The sequence below is a fragment of the Phyllobates terribilis genome, unplaced genomic scaffold (genome assembly GCF_046119375.1).
Source record: "Phyllobates terribilis strain yellow unplaced genomic scaffold, ASM4611937v1 Scaffold_9__5_contigs__length_417890890, whole genome shotgun sequence".
NCBI lineage: Eukaryota > Metazoa > Chordata > Amphibia > Anura > Dendrobatidae > Phyllobates > Phyllobates terribilis.
In genome coordinates this window covers 78,916,507-78,938,230 of record NW_027362769.1, presented here as the reverse complement: position 1 = coordinate 78,938,230, position 21,724 = coordinate 78,916,507, and the positions used below count along the sequence as shown (strand labels likewise).

General features: G+C 38.8%; 1 protein-coding gene across 2 annotated transcripts in view; it reads right to left on the bottom strand.

Moving 5' to 3' along the window:
* Positions 1-21,724, bottom strand: part of VWC2L (von Willebrand factor C domain containing 2 like) — a 322,838-nt gene that overhangs the window by 65,962 nt on the left and 235,152 nt on the right. Inside the window, exon 4 of one of the 2 annotated variants that reach the window (XM_073646628.1) lies at positions 9,104-19,374. The exons of the other annotated variant lie outside the window; for it this stretch is intronic. Coding sequence (XP_073502729.1) covers positions 19,226-19,374 — 149 coding nt within the window. The 3' untranslated portion in view covers positions 9,104-19,225. Of the gene's footprint in view, positions 1-9,103; positions 19,375-21,724 lie in introns of those variants that run through there. 2 annotated transcript variants of the gene reach the window in all.

Sequence of the window (21,724 nt, the reverse complement as noted above, 5' to 3'; positions counted from 1 at the left end):
GTGCGCTCTCAGAAGCCGAGGTGAGCTGCTGCCACACATTCACTCCTCTCCACGCTGGGACTATGGGCGTGGAGAAGCGTGAATATGCTTTCTCTTTAGCGGCGGCCACTGACAGCAGGAGCCGGAGCTCAGCACTCCTCCGTGCCCGCTACTAAAGAGAATGAATATTCCGTCTTCTCCACGCCCATGTGAGTGGCCTCAGAGGGAATATTCATGTCCCTTTAGCAGCGGGCACACGTGGTAGTGTGCGCCGCTCCTCCACTGCCGCAACCCACTCCTCTGTCGCCGCCACCTCCTACTCACCTATCCTCCTTGTTCCCACGCTGCTTGGGGCCCTCACGGGCCCCCTCCGGCCACGGGCCCGGGCCCCATAGCAGTGGCTGTCTTACCTGTAATGGCTGGATGCGGTCTTCTGTCTGGAGCCAGACTGCGCGTCACGCATGTGCAGTCTATCGAGGCTTCGGACAGAGACATGCTTCTGCCGTTATATTATAGATTATAGCATCCCTTTAAATTTAAGTTGCATTTTTGCACCTCACGCATTGAAGTCAAGACTGAGTGATTTTGGCAGTTGGATGTGATGGATGTGACATACTCTCAGTGGTTTGACGCTACAATCGACTCTTTTCTTCCAGCAACTTCCTACTGGGTTTTATTAGCAACCCAGGCTATAAAATCACCGCTGTGACAACCCACCCTGCACAGCTACTGATTTCTATAGAACAGTATGTGGCTAGAAATAACAGTGATTTAGATGGCTCAGATAAAAAATCCTCTATGTTAGAGTTGGAAACACTCCCTTTAGCCATGAAGTGCTTGGATAGTGACCTGCATGGCTTTGAGGAATCATTTGCAGCCCATTGATAGTCCACAGGATGCCGTTAATGCTGTCCGGGGTCCAGGGCAACCGCTAAGAAATTGAATTTTCTGTAGCCACACACCATTTTGGGATATTTACTGGTACAGTATTTTTCTTTTATCGGTAATTTATAAACCAAATGATTTTTTTATTTTCTTCAGCAGTATAGTAAAGGGATTTTTTTCACAGTCCATAACTATTGCATTTTTTCCCTATTAAATATAGTAGTGAAAAGTGAATGCAAAAACTGCTCTATTAGACTCATCCACGTATGGATGATTTCATGCAGCAAAGAAAAGAAGTGTGAAAGTTATAGAATGGAACTTAATTTATTTTGGATTTCTTTTTGGAATTGGTGCAGTTGGCTGTGATACATCTCCATATGTGAGCTGTACATTCTGTGCCAGGATTGGATCCCATTAGAACAAAGCAAGGAAAGTTCTTTTTTTGGGTAAGGTATCACTGCTTTGTTGTGACCCAATACTTTTAATGACACAAAATAAATGGCTCCTGTTCAAGAGGTGTATTACCGTCACATGAATGTGATCTACGTCGTCCATCAAAGCGGTATTTCTGGGTACGCTATTTCTATAACTCCCATTGACTTCTGTGGGTATTACAGAAACATTGTAACCCTAACCTCTTGTACCGCCACATAGAGACAGAAGCTGCTATGGGAATACCACATTAATATGGGTCAAGATTTAATTTTTTTCCATAGAATCTTAATTTAGTGGTTAGCACTGCAGCCTTGCAGCGCTGGGGTCCTGAGTTCAAATCCCACCAAGGACAACATCTGCAAGGAGTTTGTATGTTCTCCCCGTGTTTGTGTGGGTTTCCTCCAGGTTCTCCGGTTTCCTCCCACACTACAAAGACATACTGATAGGGAATGTAGATTGTGAGCCCCAATGGGGACCGCGATGATAATGTATGTAAAGCGCTGCGGAATATGTCAGTGCTATATAAAAATAAAGATTATTATTATTAATTTAGGCTTTTCATTAATTCCTACAATACTGTATATCTAAACGCTTGTGTCTGATTCCAGTTTTGAAGAATTAAAAAGTTTTTAAACAATTACCCTCAGAGACAGACAACCACTATATTATTATTATTATAAATTAATAAGAAAAAATAAAATTCCTCTTTTTCAATTTCTAAAATCTAAACACTGCGACTTCCAAAGGAGATCATGTAGTTGGGGCTAAAAATTACTTTTGCAACTCGGTTGTACTAAAAATGTTGCACTGTTTTGCTTTTTCAGCCTCTCTATTTCCCTGCACATTTAACTTTCAGGGAGTCTGTGGCCATAAATCAGCTGCCGAGAACAATGACAGTCTGTGCACTTAAAGCGCCACTCCAGTGGTTTTTGGGTTTTAGAGCTGGAGTGGTGCTACTAATCTAAGGTCCCTGACCTTAGTCTTATACTTACCTGCTGTCATCTTCACCGTCTATAGGTGCAGCTCCGGTCCCACAGCGCCATCTTTTGACTGCAACTTCTGACTGCCAGAAGTCAGCATTAACAGTCACAAGCTCTAAGTGTACGTCTATGAGAACCAGAAGGAGGCTAGTTGAAATACACACTATGGACACAATAATAAAAATCAACAGCTGTTTAAAAGGTTGTCCACTACTCGGATAACCCCTTCTCCATCACTATCTTTCCCTCAAGTAAAACATCTGCAGCTGGTCATAACAGCCAAAGGTGCTCTGCTAGTACTAAAGACACTTGTATAATTGTGAGACTTCAGTAATCATTAAAGGTGGCATTCTGTGTTAAAGGGTTTTCCCACAAACCAAGTTCATTTTAATCAATAGATCTTGGAATAATAATAATTTCCACAATTGGATGTGTTTAAATAAAATGTTCCTGTGCTGAGATAATCTTATAAATGTGCCCCTGCTGTGTACTGTGTAATGGCTGTGTCTGACCGTGCAGGAACATGGTCTGATCATACCACATCTCCTGGGCAGGGGAGGAAGCAAAAGAATATACAGACAGGACAGCATGGGATTGCAGCTGATTCTTTCTTTGAAGTAAAACATTTTTTAAAAACAGGCTGGGAAATGTTTTACCTCACTAAAAGAATCAGCTGTGACCCCATGCTGTCCTGTCTGTATACTCTTTTCCTTCCTCCCCTGCTCAGAAGATGTGGTATGATCAGACCATGTCCCTGCATGGGACATTACACAGCCATTACACAGTACACAGCAGGGGCACATTTATAAGATTATCTCAGCACAGGAACGTTTTATTTAAACACATCCAATTGTGGAACTTATTATTATTTCAAGATGTATTGATTAAAATGAACTTTGTTTGTGGGAAAACCCTTTTAAATATGGATAAACCACTTGTTATATTAGTTCAGCTTTTTTAATTGTTCTTCTTTGATTGGTTTATTGCAAACAGCAGAAAGTTTCAATAATTTTAATTACAACTATTGGTGGTACTGCCTTTTTTTACATGGGGAAGGAGCAATAGGGATAATGTCCAATGAAGAATAATTTGACTGAATCCATGACATAAAGGAAAATCCTTCTAATCCTAATCTCAGCACTTACAGATTTAACCTCTACTAATCTATCTAATTATGGGGTATTGATGATTTTGAATTCAGCTATTTTTAGCTAACTTGTCTATGACATTTGTCCGATATCGTTAGTTGCTATAGTACAAAAGTGTTGGGTCTCTTTATTTTAATAGTGATCATTTAAAGATCCTGACATTGGATATTGTCAGAAAAGCTGTGCCGATGCTCCAGTGATCTTGTTGGTTTGCAATGAAGGAGTTAATCAAGTAGAGATATGCAGAACCTGGGAATTCCTGGAAGCAAAACACAGATCCTTCAGTAAGATTAAAGAGTGACAATTAATCAATACAGCTCAACAAATTAAATTGGATCTGCAGCTGAATGTCCGAAAGGAGGGCACTGAAATGTTGCAGCTCTGACGCTGTGATTAATTAGAAAGGGAATGGGAAGATTTTAAAGGCCGTGAGAATTAGTTTACAAAACCCTGGAGCCAGTAGACAGTGTGACTAAAATACAATGCTCCATTCGGTTTATTTCAGGCAGACTATGGTTTCTGCAGTGTTGCATAATTTTTTTTTTTGTTGTTTGGAGTCCAATTATTATGTCTCTAGAAATAAATAAAAAAAATATTATAGGACTAAAAAGTTAATTTCCTTCCTCCTGAAACAAAGCTGATGAAAGACAAGTAGGCAGCAGAATTTTGAATTTGAGATGAATTAAGAAGTATTATTTTTAACTAATTACATTGTACAACTTTTTTAATTAAGTAAATGAAACATTTCACAGTTTTTCAATTATTTTATCCCCTAAGGCAGAAACAATTATAACTGTTTATTGGATTCTAGTAAAGGTACGGGTAAGCATTTAAGTATGAGAATCATTCATGATATTGTCAGCATGGATATGTGCTTCAGGGACTATGTTCATGGCATTCTCACAATTATGTAGTAGTGAAAGGGAGTGAAGGAATATAGAGCAGGTGCCATGACATAAGTGTTTTTACAAAAATTAGATACCAAATAAAGTATAAATAAGTTCCCAAGTGTATCCGTCATCGTACAGTAAGCAATTTGGTGCATTTAAACCAATGGGCTATTTTTTTTTATTCACTGCTTGTTTGCAATTAGAATGGCTTCAGATTACATATGAGCAACACAAGTCCACACTGCAGCATATGCACGTATTGCCCCATTCATTTCTAGGAACAGTATACTGAAGGCCAGGTTTGCTGCTGCACATGCACACATTATTGGTTAGGGTAAACTGCGGCAAGCAGACAAGAAATCCTGCAAATTTTTTTGCTGATCTCTAGTTAAAAGGAGAAGATACAGTGGAAGAAAAGTTGCATGAGATGCACATGGTAGCATTCTGTTTGAAAAGGAGTAATGAAGAGCAGTCTGTGTGGAGGTCGGCATTGAGAGCAGTTTGTGCAAGAGAGGGGATCATGAGCAGCAGTCAATGTGGGTGGGTGGGTGGGTAAAGGGAGAAGTCTGTGTTAGAGGCTGGCCATAGGGAGCAGCCTGGAGGAGGGATAGGGGCATAGATAGCATTCTGTATGAATGATGAAAAACCACATGGAGCAATTTGAGTAACAACAGATATGACTGACTATTCACCCTTCCTGCTACATAAATGTTGCTGAAGCCTTAAAGGGTAAGAAACCCACTGGATGCTGGGTATGCAACATTAATCAGTTTTTCGGCCTTAGACCACCGGGTATAGAGACATTAACTCATTCTCTGACCTAGGCTACTGGGGATACTGACATTATCTGCCCATGGCCACTAAGGATGCTTACGTTAACCTATTTACTTCCCTACACCCCAGGGATATTATCATGAACACATTAATTTACCTTAGATAATTGACATTTTTTTGATACTGTACAGCAGCAGTGTTGGATCACATATCTTATGTCCCGAACTTCTCCACTCGCAGTGTGTAGAGGCTTAGGGGAAGCATTGGCTGTAGGCGCTATATCTAAGCTGTAGGAACAGATCACAGCCCTGCCCTAATGGACCTGATCTACAAAGCAATAAAAAAGCATGTATTGGAGAAAAAAAATAATGATCTTTGCCTTTTAGGTGTTATTGCCGTATATATATTTTTTTATCTCACAACTGGACAATCGTTTTAATTACATTTTTTGTGTTTGCTGATCATTTCTATAATCTGAAGTCCATTGACTCGATTGTCTGTTTCTTTTGCAATCAAGAAATTGACATGCACTGCTTGTTAGCACAGTTCAGCCATATTACCTCATGGGCTATAAACTATTCAGCCGCAGCCGGCAACAGTAGAGCCAAAAGGTTAATAAAATAAAAGACTGTTTTTAAATTTACTTTTGCTGCAAATAGAATGTGTAATACCAGTACAAAAATGAAATATGTATATGTGACTCTGAGAACCTTGCATATAACAATATTTTAGTTGTAGGGTTATGTTGGAGTGAATACAATTGTATTGATTATTCTCATTTTTAATCCTATAGAGTATCATAATTCTCTCTTTTGCTGTTCTCTTTTTTTGAGACATTCTAAATCATATTGTGGTTATTTGCAAACACACAATCTTTGGGATGGTCAGATAGAATTCATCAAGTCAAAATAATTGTAATGGAGTAAAGGTTTGGAAAATGTAGAGGTAGGTAATTAGCGATGGGGACCATCCGTACACCTTTACGTGGCTGGATAACTTCTGCATTCTTTGATCAAAAAACACTAAGTACTTTACATTTTTAATGGTTAGTGGAGTTTATGTATTCATTAAACGCAGTGTGCTGTCATTGGATATCCTTTAAAATAATGGCAGACAAACCCTATTTTTACCCTAATATTTCCCTATCCTAATATGTTTCATGTAGGTGTAAGTGGGAGAACTAGGATTCTATTGCACTGGCAATCACAGTTAACCCAATGTATCACGACCTTGAAGAGTTAAAGGGGTTGTCCAGTCTAAAATGAGAAGTCTGTGTACACTTTTAATGAGCGAGGCTGCGCCCACTAGCAGGGTATGCCTATTCGATGGCTGTGTCACTAGACGGGGCGCAGTCCCGCTCAATACAAGTGTACGGAGTGAGGCCGCACCCACTGGACGGGCTCTGGCCGGGAGTATGTATAACACATACATCACCGCCATTCACGGCTCAGAATCCGGAAATCCTCGCAGCGCACAGTGTGTGCGCTGGGGGGATGCATCAGTCTGCAGTCACACAGAGTAACTGCAGACTTATTTAGACTGGACAACCCCTTTAATAAGACGAGGATGTCAGTCTAGTAACAAAAACTAAAAGCAAAAAACACGTTATTAAAATACTATATCATAAGTTATCAATAAACCAATATAACATCAAAAGCATGAAACCCATCAAACACGCTGGAATCCCTATACGCTGTGGTTTTATAATTGTCATGCTTTTTTATGATATTTTGGTTATTGATAACTTATGGCAAGGTATTTTAATAGCATGTGTTTTGCTTTTGTTGATAGACTAATAACCTTGTCTTATAAAATATTGTCTTAAAAGAGGGTCAGTTTGAGAACGCTGCCTCCTTATTAAATCAGATTAGCGGTCAAAGATTTTCAGTTCCACCATATATATGCTTTGACCCTGAAGAAGACCGTTTTTGCAAGTTTTGTCTCAAATGTTTCTTTATATGACCAGGTCTACTTTATAGGTGCCTTGAATAGTTGCAGTAATGTGAGCACCTCCTACAGATATTCATATATTTTAGTGATTTGAACAGAAAATATAGTCACTGAACATTTGGTCTACAGTTGCATGTAAAAGTTTGGGCACCCTTGGTCAAAATTATTGTTATTGTGAACAGTTAAGCAAGTTGAAGATAAAATGATCTCTAAAAGGCCTAAAGTTAAAGATGACACATTTCCTTTGCATTTTAGGCAAAAAAGAATATTGTCATTTTTTACATTTTAAAAAGTACAAAAAGGAAAATGCAAAAGTTTGGGTACCCTTTGAGATTTGTGTGCTCAGATAACTTTGACAAACGTTTCAGAACATTTACAATATTTCACGGGTAGAAGGTAGAATGGATTCAATGAAATTTCAACAAATTCATGATGCAAACATAACACCATCTGTAAAAAAGCTGAAGTTGAAAAGAGGATGGCTTCTACAAATGGATAATAATCCTAAACACACATCAAAATCCACAATAGAAAAAAAATCCTCAAAAGGCACAAGCTGAAGGTTTTACAATGGCCCTCACAGTCCCCTAATCTGAACATCATTGAAAATCTGTGGCTAAACCTCAAAATATCAGTGCATGTAAGATGACCCAAGAATCTCACAGAACTGGAAGAATTTGATATATATATATATATATATATATATATATATATATATTTTGCCTAAAATACAAGGGAAATGTGTCATCTTTAACTTTAGGCCTCTTAGACATCATTTAATCTTCAATTTGCTTAAGGGTGTGTGCCCACAATCCGGAGCCGGTGCGGCCCCAACACTGCAGAATAGCCGCACCACTTCCGCCCTCATTATGCAAATGAGCAGCTGCGATTTGTTTTTTTTCACGTGGACTTTCCTCATTGATGTTAGTCTATGGGGAAAGTCCACATGTGGACCCGCAAGAGAAATTGACATGCTGCGGGTCTGAAAGACGTGCCGCATGTCAGTGTCCGTGGGTGATCCGCAGCCTCAAAAGCACACATCTTGGACATTTCTAGAAATCCCATCCACTACGCTGTATCATCTGGACTCTGTGGGTTTGACGCTGCATAAACACGCAGCTTCAATCCCACAGCGGCTCCTGATTGAGGGCACATACCCTTACTGTTCACAATAATAGTAATTTTGACTGGGGGTGCCCACACTTTTACATACCACTGTATAACTGCATGTAAATACAGTATATTTCAATGCAGAAGAAAAATAAGAACTGAAGGTCCTTTTGTAAAAATTGTATACTAGATAAGTAAAACCGTGGTGAAAATTCAGACGTTGTCAGTGTACATCTGTTTTATGAGTTTAAAGGGAATCTGTCACCAGGTATTTGTCCCTACATTATGCTGCTCTCAGATTAGCTGACAGAAACCCTGATTCCAGCGATGTGTCACTTACTGGGCTGCTTGCTGTAGTTTTGATAAAACAACTGTTTTATCAGCAGATTAGCAGACTAGTAGCCTGCTGCCAGATAGTCCTCCATATTTATGAGCTCTGTATAATCCCACCTCCATCACTGAATGGTAGATTTCTGTGTACACTGTACATAGGCAGAAAGCTGCCAATCAGTGGTATGGGTGGGGTTATACAGAGCTCAGCATTCAGAGAACTGCTAGATCTGCAGGAGATAAAACAGGGATTTTATCAGATTGACAGCAAGCAACCCAGTAAGTGACACATCACTGGCATTAGGGTCTCTGTCCCTACATCATGCTGCTCTCAGATGTGATAGCAAAAACCTAATGACAGATTCCCTTTAAGACAGTAGTTTAATCTGGAGAGCATAGTTACACTGGCCTCCTGGGATGCTCGGGCATTCTACCAAGACCTCCAAAACTGCTGCATGTTTGACCAGTATCATCCTGAAAGCATCTTTTGTACATAATGTAGTATACCCATGAAATGCATTTGCCCATAACAACCTATCAATAGATTGTGTTGCAAAATAACACAAAAAAAAACAAATTGACATTGGTTTTTATGAGTTCATCAGAAGAAAATTAATATTTTTATATAGGACACTTTTATATTTAACAAAATATTTTAATATATTTTTTAATGCATCAAATATTTTTCATATGGGAGATTTCAGTTTAACAAGGCGGCTTTACATGAGTGTTCATAGGCATGCTCTTGTTGCAGCCCATTAACACTGGAAAGTTGATTCCCCTGTTTATGAGGTTTATGCCGGGTATTTCTGTTACATACAAAGCGAAAGAAAGACAAATAGGAGAATGGAAAAATACATAACGAAATAATAAAAAATACAATAACAGGCAGTTGTATTCACTGAGAACATCAAATACATACAGTTGAAATTGAATGATTTAACCCCTGTCGTAAATTAGATTTATTAGCAGAATTTAAAAAACTTTGTTGTTTCCAATAAAACCAATTAAACAAGAACAACTTTTGTAGCTCAATGCAACTAATATAACAAGTGATTTCTTCAAATTCAACACAAAATACCACTTCTACGGACACTGCAGTTTCAGAATTATTTAACCCCTTCATGGCAAGCGTCTTTAGTACTTAGACCCCTATTGGCTGTTATGACCTGCTGCAAACATGATGCATATACCAGCTTCAGCCAGCGTTCCTTAGGAATCTTAGCATATTCCTCATGGCCAATGGTCTCTAGGTTTCAAACCTTCTTGCATTGTCAAGAGAATGGTCCAAAAAAGTTAAAAGGTGATTGCTTTGCATAAGGAACAAGGAAAAGGACATAAAAAAATACAAAGGGATTTGAAGTTTCCTAAAGATACAGGTAATAGCATAGTTTGCAAGTTAAAGTAACACTGGCAAAAATAACAGGAAGCTGGTGGCAGCTAGTGACAGCTTCCTCTTTCTGCCATGTCCAGAGTAGGACAAAAACCCTTGAATGACTGCGGCAAGATTTGGTGGCAGCAAGGACAGACTATTCAGCTTGTACAGTAAGGCGCTTACTAAACGCTAAGGGTCTCCATGCCTGCACTCCAAGACATACACCTCTACTGACCCAAAAGAAGTAGAAAAGTAGTCTCCAATATGCTCAAAACCCAAATAAGTAAGCCACTTATTTTACTTAAGTAAACATTTGGGATTCTGTTCTGTGGAGCAATGAAACAAAACTGAAACTTTTTGAGCCTATGGAGCAGCGGTATGTCTGGAGGAGGAAGCATGAAATATATGCTGAAAAGAACCCGCTGTGAAGCATGACGGTGGCTCGATGATACTCTGGGGCTGCTTTCCTTCCTCTGCCATGGGAAACCTGAAGCGTGTGAGGAGCAAGATAGATTCAATAAAGTATCAGGAAATCCAGGGAGAAGATTTCATACCTTCTGTAAAGAAACTAAATATTTAGCATCAAGAGACCTTAAGTGAGAACAATGATCCCAAGCATATCCCAAAGACCACCAAGACTAGGTTTCAGAAGAAGTCCTGGAAGATTCTGGAGTGACCATTACAGTTGCCTGACTTGAACTTTATAGAACATTTTTTTATTGTATTTGAAGAAGGTGGTTACAGCAACAAACCCAAGAATAGTCGTCAACTGGAGGCCATTGACCATGAGGAATGGGCTAAGATTTCTCAGGAACGACTCTTGAAGCTGGTGAGTGGCTATGTATCATGTTTGCTGCAGGTCATAACAGCCAAAGGGGCTAAAGACACTAGTCGTGAAAGGGTTAAATAATTCTAAGACTGTAGTAGTCAGTAAAAGTGGCATTGTGTGTTGAATTTGGAGAAACCACTTGTTAAATTACTTCTGTTGAGCTACTTACATTGTTCTTGTTTAATTGGTTTATTGTAAACAGCACAAAGTTTGTAGATTTTGTTAATAAACCGAATTTGCACTGGGGATTGAATATGTTTGATTGTAACTGGAAGTGATTATAATCTGTATCAGTTTATGGATTACGGCTATAAATATAGGCTGGGAAATCATCACTGAAAACTAAACAAAAAGTACTGGTAATTATTTGCCTATATTGAATGCATGTGTTCCGGGTAATTATCTGCATATTCATTAATCATAATTATACCACTAAACAAATATTTATTTCTCTTTATATAGGAAATAGTTGTATGGCCGAATTTACCTTCTGACCAAATAGAGCTGAGTAAATAGGCAGCCCTGAAGGAAGGGCATGTGTTTAAAGGGTTGTCTGGCCTTCGGGTACAGAGCTGCAGTTACTCTATGAGACTGCAGACTTGTAAAACCTCCAGTGGCGGAGGGCGTATGATCACAAGTATGTAATTTGCATACATGCGGTCACGTGCCAACTAGACATGTACAGCCTACTGAAGGGACACATCTAGTCGGAATGTGGCCGGAAGTATGAAAATTGCATACTTGTGGTCACATGACAGCACGCTGCTTCATCACTGGCATCAGAGGATCCTCACAGCATGCAGTGCACATTTGTGAGGATTAACATGTCTGCAGTCATATAGAGTGACTTCAGATTTGTACCCCAAGGCCGGACTACCCCTTTAAGGTGGTTGGACTATGAGCAATATTTATCAACTATCCACAGGATAGGTCATATTTCTATGATTACTGGGACTGCCACCACTCACCAGAGTGGGGGTTTGTTTCCACTGTTAGAACAGAGTGTGGTCACGCATGTGCACTACTACTTATAGCCAAAAATGACTTGTAAGAAAGGCTGTATCTAAGGTTTTCTTGCAAAAACAGCCCAGCAGTTCTATTCCACCCTATTTTTGTTTAAGGGGAAAATGGCAGTCTTACAAGTTCTAAGTCTTATGGTAGGATTGCCTGGACTAGCAATGCCATTTTCAAATACTCTCAGGAAATCTGAGTTAATATAGTAAAGGTCCCCATTCAGGAGTGGAGATCAGCTACAAGGAGTGTCTGTGAAGGAGCCAGCAGAACTATGTAGTCCAAGGTCATCCCATTGATGACCAGGAACTGTGAAATGATTCATTGTCCCCGTGGTGATGCTGGCGGAAATGAAATGATTGCTTCTGGTTCCCACCTCCATTCCACCACACACACAAATAGCCGATTACTGGGGTAAGAGCACCTTTATACCCTGGGATCAGAATATTTTTGCAAACCTTCCACCCCCCAAAAAAAGGATTTTCCAACATGGAATAAAACAAATAGATAAAAGAAACATAAAAAAAACCACTTTCACAACATACAACAAATGGCAGTTTTGTACATTACATAGTGGTAGTACAGGTTCCTTCATTTTGTAGCCATCCCAAAGTTTAACTATACCGGGGTGCTAATTTTTTAAGCCTTCCCAAGGCTTGGCTATTGGGGGTGCACCCAGGCTCTGCTGATGTAAGATATATAAATTCCACTTTGCCATATAATTCACCCCAGTATAATAAATGGCACTTGGTAGGTAGGGGTCCTATTACAGAATCCGTATGGGGGCTCAGGAGCTTAAATTTACATCCATGTAGGCTTCACTTGCAAAGTGACAAATTAAGATAACACTAGACTATATAGTTGGAGGTTAACGCAGAACTACCATATATAGCTATTAATATCAAGCTTTCCATTTGGCTGGTACTACCCCGTAATATAGCTAAATTCTTCATAACATAGTACTTTACCCTTTTAAACTTATCAAATACTTTCCTCTAAACATCAAAAAGTGACTTATCAAGGTATTTAATCTTTTTCTCACCCATTTCTCTAAGTATAGTAGGATTTTGAAGCCTTTTATTCTTAATCAGCTTTATTCTCTAAGTCTTATGAATGCACACAAATACGGTATATATGTAAAAAAAAAAATTCAATACCTTTAGAAAACGTATTTCAGGCTGCTTTGATATTATTTGACCCTTTCTTATTTTTATGCTTTTGGTCACTTGATTCAGTAATGCCGGCCGGGGTGTGGTGGAAGGAGGGTGATACTTCTAGAGTTTTCCGAATATTGGAATTTGCTAGGAATAATTTGCCCAAAATGCTTAAGGGGCAGAAGTCACTGCCATGTAAGATTTGTGATAAAATGAGGACGCGTGGAATAACCACATGCAAAGTAGTATTTGGCTGAAGTGCTACATAGATACTGCTTTATGTGTATGACCACTATTTAGGCACTTCTACATGGTTAAGACTATTTGGCACTGCCATCAGTTTGGCACGTCAGTTTGGGCACTACTATGTTTGGCACTGCTGTTTGGCTGCTGACATATAGCTAGCACTTCTTTATAGGCACAACTATAGACATTAATATTTGGCTGACAGTACTACATAGATAATACTATGTGACTGGCACCAACATATTGATAGCAAAGCTGTATGTGTTTTAATATACTGTATGACCACTACTATGAAAATGTTGTCATTTTATGCCATCACTATACTGTCAATCCCTGTATGTGTCAAGCGTGGATATCACATGACCTGAAATCTGTATGTCTACTAAAGACGGTCTGCATGAAAATTAGATTTATGTATCAGGTCATTATTGACCAAGGGGAATAACCAGTAAGTTGGCTACATTGTATTTTGCTATTTTTTTCCCCAATTCTTATACAGGGGTGTATAGGCTGTAGGGGACAAGGTTTATATTGATTTGTTCAGATGTTCCTCTCATACCTGAGATTTCTTCAGTCAACAATGAAAAAGCGTGTTGTGTGCATAATGTTAATATACAATGTAAACTGGTCATCCCTTTCCAGTAGGATGTCCTCAGACACATGTGCCCAGGGAACCACAGAATATTGATATGACCATGATTATCAGCCATTTTAGAAGAACAAGGGGAAAGACTTGGAGATGGTCAAGTCTGCAGAGATTAGATGTCACCAAATAATGAAAAATTTTTCAGGGAAATATTCATATAAAATGCCCATTGAATGTTCTGCATTATGCTCTGGGTCTTCCTTTTAAACACAGGATGTAAAAGAGAAAAAAAAAACCTTCCCGCCACCCACAGCTCACCAAAAGATCCTACATGCATCTTCTTTTTGCCTTCCCGTGTTGCACGCATCTTCTTTAGCCTGCTTCACTCTGGGCATGGCTTCCGGCCAACTAGGCCTCGGACGCTCCTGTATGACCTGAGTACCTTGGGAGACACGCATCAGGACGTCATGTCCCGCAGTGCGATAGTGCGGCATGCAGGGATTGCAAAGGCCTAGTCGTCCGGAAGCCCAGGCATAGAGTAAGGCAGACTGAAGAAGGTTTGTGTGACAGGAAGACGAAAAGAAGAGATGCATTGACCGTACAGCGGGTGGCAAGGGCTATGGGACAAATGAGCGGTGAGGTGAGTATTATTATTATTTTTTTAACCTTTCATTGGCCATCTATGGTTTAGCAAAATGGCTTCCAACTGATTGATATTTTGCTAAATTTGAGAGAAGCAAATTTCAGAAAATCTGTTGTCTGGAAAATACAAATTTTTGTACAATTTGAGAGAATTCAATTCCACTAGAATAAATTCGCTCATCTCTAGTAACAATACTTGGTAGAATATTTTCATTAATAAGATAATGCCACTTTTGGTAATCAGTCAGATAAATCTGATCTCTAAGAATGATTGATCATATAATAATAAAGTGACCACTTACAGTGAATATCAAGCGAGATAATATGCCTCATCATGAATGCCCCGCTGTTTCGGTTCTGCTTTTCTAAGCTACTAAAGAATAGAAGATATTCAGAACATTATCTAATAATAATGGCGAATGCGGCAACAAATTGATGGAGGACATGCAACTCTTAGATCACAAAGCTTCAAAAAGTGTAAAAAAGTAAATTGATTCCAATAAAACACTAACTTGAATTGTTTGTGTTTAGAAGGAGTCTTGAAGAAAGTTATAAGTAGACTTCACTGCTGTTGACATTTTTTACATATAACTTGGGGAATATTATATAGTTGCAAAAACATTGGAATGAATGGATGTGTTGTGAATACACCTTGGATATATGAGAAACATTAAAGAGAATCTAAACTTGTTTTTTCATGTAATTATCCTCCAAGTATTGAAATGGTATTAATTTTTCCAATGCACAATTTTACCTCATTAGCTTAGTTTTATATTTTCTTCTCTACCAAACACTATGTAGCAGTACTGTTTCAATGCCCAGAACATGCTCTTTTAGAAGCCCCTTTTAATTGCTGCCCAGTAAGATCATTAAAATATATTAAGACAATTAAAGGAAATCTGTTAGCAGAGTTTTGCTAAGTAATCTGAACAGCATGATGTACGGTCAGAGACCCAAATTACAGCTGGTTGGACCAGGAGGAACAAAACACATAGTCTTCTAGTGGTAATCTCCTGCTGATAAAACAGTGGTTATATTGAAACAGAAAAACATAGCCCAATAAGTGACACATCTCTGTAATCAGGGTTTCTGTCACTACATTATACTGTTTTCAGATTACATAGCAAAAGGCTGCTGTCAGATTCCCTTTAAAATATGAGGGCCCCCCCTGTCTAAGTACGTCTCATACACAGGCTGTTTGAATGTAGTGTATGGATCTTGATGAGCAGCAGTTGAAAGAAGCTTCTAAAGGCTCATGAACTGGGAATTGAAACAGCCCTGTAACATTGTGTTTGAGAGGGAAGGAAGCCAAATAAGATAATGAAGTATATTAAAAAAAAACATAACTTTGAAATGCCTAGAAGATATTTAAATAAAAAAAAAAGTTTAGTTACATTTTCAAAATCAGCTAAAGTCAGCAAAATGTCATGATAGATAAATGATGCTGTGATCAGAGAAACGTTTTTTGAAGGAAAATATATAAAATCTAATGCACACGGGGCCAATGATATTTCTCTAAATAATAGGTGAGTTTGTGGGGTCTGTGGAATCTGATTTACTTGAATATTAATATTGTTCTGCTCATTGATAATCCCACATGAACCTAAAGGTTGGATATATCTAGTGGCTAACTCAAAGCATGGATGACAACTGTTGCCTAATTCTTCAATGACAGGGTCAGTCCCCAAACAGAAGTCGAACACATCGTCATTCTGGGAAAACAGTATCTGTTCAAATGAATGTCACAACAACCTGACCTCACCAAAGCCTTGTCGATGACGTCCTGCGATGTAGGCAAATATGTAGCTAACCAAACAAATAATCATGTTTATTTAGAATGTATAACTTGTGCTCGACGTTGCATATAAATTAAGCAAAATTATTTTCTCCCTGTCATTCACTGCATCCAGAAAATTCTGAAATGTTCTGATACAGTATTTGTGAATTAGTACCTATTATATATGATTAAATATTTATTCTTCTTTTATCTTATTCTGGGTCTTGTATTGCAAATAACTGCTGATATCTAATGGCACCTACCTAATAAAATCTATCTATGGTGTCTCTAGAATTTACCAAAGTTATTTATTTATTTAATGATACCTCTACCTCATTTTTAATGTGAATGTATCCTCTCTGTACTCCAAATAATCAAAACTACTTGTTTTCATCGACTGAGCAGACTTTGGTTAACTTGGGAACCATACTATATTATGTTTTCTCATTTTCATCATATTTTGGCATTGATTGTATTTGTTTTAAAGGTAAGCTATCATCAGAAAATGACCTATTGTTTTAATTAGATTTTTTTTGTGTTAAATGTTTTTTAAATATTTCTGGCTATGGTTTTAGTTATTTATTTTTTACATGTAACAATCTGTATTAAAAAATAGAAATCTAACAATTTTCACACTGTTCACACTGGGCACTGGGGCTTGTTTAGAGTCTAACGCCCCGTTGTTTCAGGAAACAACACATGTACAGTGGGGAAAATAAGTATTTGATACGCTGACGATTTTGCAAGTTTTCCCACGTACAAACAATGGAGAGGACTGTAATTTTTATTGTAGGTAGACTTCATATATGAGAGACAGAATCTAAAAAAAAAAAAACAGAAAATTACATTGTATGGTTTTTAAATAATTAAATTGCATTTTCTTGCATGAAATAAGTATTTGATCACCTACCAACCAGCAAGAATTCTGGCTTTGACAGACCTGTTAGTTTTTCTTTAAGAAGCCCTCCTACTCTGCACTCATTGCTTGTATTAATTGCACCTGTTTGAACTCGTTACCTGTATAAAAGACACCTGTCCACACAATCACACTCCAACCTCTCCATCATGGCCAAGACCAAAGAGCTGTTTAAGGACACCAGGGACAAAATTGTATACCTGCACAAGGCTGGGATGGACTAAAGGATAATAGGCAAGCAGCTTGGTGAGAAGGCAACAACTGTTGGCACAATTATTAGAAAGGGAAGAAACACAAGATAACTGTCAATCTTCCACAGTCTGGGGCTCCATGCAAGATCTCGCCTTGTGGGGTAAGGATGATTCTGAGAAAAATCAGAAATGAGCCAAGAACTACACGAGAGGATCTGGTCAATGACCTGAAGAAAGCTGGGACCACAGTCTCAAATATTACCAATACTAACACACTACACCATCAAGGTCCACCTGCTCATTCCAGCACAAGTCCAGGCCTGTTTGAAGTTCACCAATGACCATCTGGATGATCCAGAGGAGGCGTGGGAGAAGGTCATGTGGTCAGATGAGACTAAAATAGAACTTTTTGGTATCAAATCCACTCGCCATGTTTGGAGGAAGAAGAAGGATGAGTACAACCAAAAGAACACCATCCCAACAGTGAAGCATGGTGGGAGAAACATACTTTGGGGGTGCCTTTCTGCAAAGGGGACAGGATGACTGCACCATATTGAAGGGAGGATGTATGTCGATATTTTGGCCAACAACCTCCTTCCCTCAGTAAGAGCATTGAAGATGGGTTGTGGCTGGGTCTTCCAGCCTGACAATGACCCAAAACACACAGCCAGAGCTACTAAGGAGTAAACCCGTAAGAAGTATTTCAGGGTCCTGGAGTGGCCTAGCCATTCTCCAGACCTGAACTCAATAGAAAATCTTTGGAGGGAGCTGAAACTCAATGTTACTCAGCGACAGCCCTGAAACCTGAAAGATCTGGAGAAGATCTGAATGGAGGAGTGGGCCAAAATCCCTGTTGCTGTGTGTGCAAACCTGGTCAAGAGCTATAGGGAACATCTGACCTCTGTAATTGCAAACAAAGGTTTCGGTACCAAATATTAAGCTCTGTTTTTCTATTGTATCAAATACTTATTTCATGCAATAAAATGCAAATTAATTATGTAAAAATCATACAATGTGATTTTCTGGATTTTTTTAAGATTCTGTCTCTCACAGTTGAAGTGTACCTACTATAAAATTACAGACCTCTCTATTCTTTGTAGGTGGGGAAACTTGTAAAATTGTCAGTGTATCAAATACTTATTTTCCCCATTGTACATAGCCACAATGAACTGAATTGACTCTATCTTTTATATTGAAGTATCTAGTGAGCCTGTGCAAAAGTAATTGTGAAGGAAAAGGAAGCAGGGTCAGTTGTGACATCGGCTATTGTGATTGGTGGATCCTCTGTTATCAGCTGTATATAGAGGTGCTACCTGTCATTGTATTCCTGCCTCTGATGACATGGAGCCTTTATGAAAACTCTTCCTGAAAGGATAGGAAGTATGAGACTAAAAAAGCCCCACTGACCATTGTGAAATTTGCAAGATTGCTCATTTTGTTTTAGTTTATAAATACACATTATGATATGAAAAACATACATTGCCAAGGAAATACAGGTAACACATAAGCCTTATTCAAACAATAGGTGATTTTCTGATGATGGCTTCTCTTTAAGTTAGCCTTTACTGTGGCTACGGACTAGTGTAGATTGCGAATTTCATTGGAGCACACAAATTCAAGGTTTGCAAAATATGGCAGGAAATAACAGGAGACTACAAAGAAAGAAAAGATTGTCAGGTGAAGCGGTTAGGAATTGATGAAATGGAACCAGCGTTTCCTCACAGTGTCACGCTAGAAAGTCTCCGCGTTCTGTTTAGTTAAACCTTGTCATAAAATTGAAGCCGCCCCCAGAGGAGGACATTACGTGATGCAGATCTGTGTGTGAAGTTCATTGCTGTGTACATAGTCCAGCTGGATCCAGCACAATGTAACACCTTTACTTAAGAAGTGTCCATTGTTGTGCCTGTATCCTCTGTACTGCTCTTGTCCAATATGTCTGAAGTCTTAAGAGTCTATCTAGTCCATGAGCTTGGATGTAGAGGCAGCCCCTCACATATCTGGTATAGGCGCCGCATGTCTATAGGGTTTGCTTCCCATGGCACTCTCTTTTTGAACACTGTGCTGGTTTCCACCAGTCTCCGTTGTGGCAGTGACAAATGTTACAATCATCCACTTTGACTTCAATCCCTGCTGGGATGATAGTGGTGCCTGCAAAGCAGTTAGGTCCTGAAAATGGAAAAAAATATCAGAATTAAAATTGGATCAATATTGGTCCAATACATCTGAATACAGTGAAATGATCAAACGTGCCACAAACAAAAGACTGACTTACATGGCACAATATTCGGAAGACTCGGGAAATATTGATATTAAAAGGGTTGTTAGGGATTTTATTTTTAACAGTTAGTATATTATTTTAAAGCATTCCTAATAACACCCACTTTACTAATCTCCCCTTGCTCCTGTCCAATGCGGTCCAGGTCCCCCTGCTGGTGTTTGTACTTCTTGTTCCATCCAGGCAGACATATGACCAAAATACTGACTCAACCGAACAGAAAGTATAGACACTAGCAGGGACCTGAGCAGGATCAGATTGGAAACAGAAAAGTAGAGCGGTATGGAGAATATGATTATTATTATATTTTTTTTAAAGCAATCAGTTTTTTTATGTTTAGTGACTTTACAACCCCTTTTAAAGGGAATCTGTCAGCAGTTTTTACTATGCAATTGGAGGACGGAGCATACTGTTGGGGTTAAAACACTGAATTCAGCAATGTGTCACTTATTAAGCTAAGTGCTGTTGCTTTCACACAATGAAGGTTTTATCACCAGGACATTATCACTCCCAGGACTGCAGTGCATGTGAGCCCTGGTCTGATCACGACCAACCCTCTGATAAGCAGCTCACTGTCAATAGACAATGTACACAGAGAGCTGTGGTGTAGACCGGGTTAGCTTTCTAAGCTGTGCTACATCTAAAAACTTTGATTGTGTCACGACTGCTGCACCAAGTTGCTGGAATCAGGGTCTCTTTTCCTACATTATGTTGCTTTCAGATGAGGTAGCAAAAACCTGCTGACAGATTCCATTTAAGCAAAATTTACAGATAAAACTTTACTAAAGAATTGAACCCTCAGCTCTATGTAGATTATTAGAGATGAGTAGATCTTTTAAAATTCAATTTTGACAGATTTGACAAATTGTTCCCCAAAATTTGATTTGCGGCAACTCTAAATACCGCAAAGCCTCTATTTGCCAGGAATATACGTGTATAACACTCTGGGGTCTTGTAGTACTGTAATGAAGTCCTTTTGAACTCTTTAATGCAAACACAAAATTATGACAGAGGGGTATTAAGCTGCCCTCCTTGCTATTAGTGAGCAGAATAAAAAAAATGATGTTGTTATATATACTATAGTATATCACGGATCAATCAATTCATAGTTACACTGACTCTGCAGGTTCAACACCTCCTTATCGCTTGAATTTTTATATTATTCACCGACTGAGACCGCGACTCCCATTTTCTATGTGCTTCAGCACTGCAGTAGCGCACTGCAATTAGATTTAGGCTTTTTTCTATCCCTATGTGAAATGAGCTATGCGTGTTGACCTCCTATCCATAGGCTGCGTTCCCTGCCCTCATCTTTTACAATTCCGGTGATTGTCCCCCCTAATTGGCTATGCTAGACCATATGATGCCATAGATGCAATGCATTATCGGTAAGCCCGCTTGGCCACACCTGACATCATGAGCTCACTCTTTTGACTTGGTTGCTGCAATCTTCAGCAGTGTGTGAAATAGCATTAGGCATTTTTTTTGCAATCCTCACAAATAGAATTGCAATTTGTCCAAATTTGCCGGGACCAGAGAATTTCAGAAAAATTCAACCCAAAGTCAATTCACAGTGAATCAATCCGCTCATCTCTAAACTTTACCTAAATTTTTCCAATTATCTGTGTACACACCCTCTAATTTAAAGCTACCCAGATAATTGGAAAAAAATTAGGTAAAGTTTAGAGATGAGCGGATTGATTCACTGTGAATTAACTTTGGGTTGAATTTTTCTGAAATTCTCTGGTCCTAAGTCGCTATAAGCTTAGCCCTTAACTGCAGCTGGCTTCATTGATGAAGGTGCCTTACCTATTCTTTCTGGCAGCCTTTTTTTCTATTTTTATTTGTGGCCACCACAGTTAAGGTGGTAATACTCTTAATAAAGCTGTTTGACCCCATCGTAAGCTTCCTGTCCTACTGATATCTGCAATGACACATCTACTGTCGGAATCAAGGATGAAACATATTAAGACTCATCATGCCTAATCTTTCTTTTCCCCATATCTGCAGTCAGCGGAGTTTCAAGCGACTCTAATACACAATTAGTTGGCTGATCTCACTTAAATTAACAGATTCAAACAAATGTTTTTCTGATGTATATGACTATCTTTAAAGATAATCTGTCACCAGGTTTTTGTTACCCTATCTGAGAGCAGCATGAGGTAGAGACAGAGACCCTGATTCCAATATTGTGTTACTTATTGGGCTGCTTAGTGTCATTTTTATAAAATGACTGTTTTA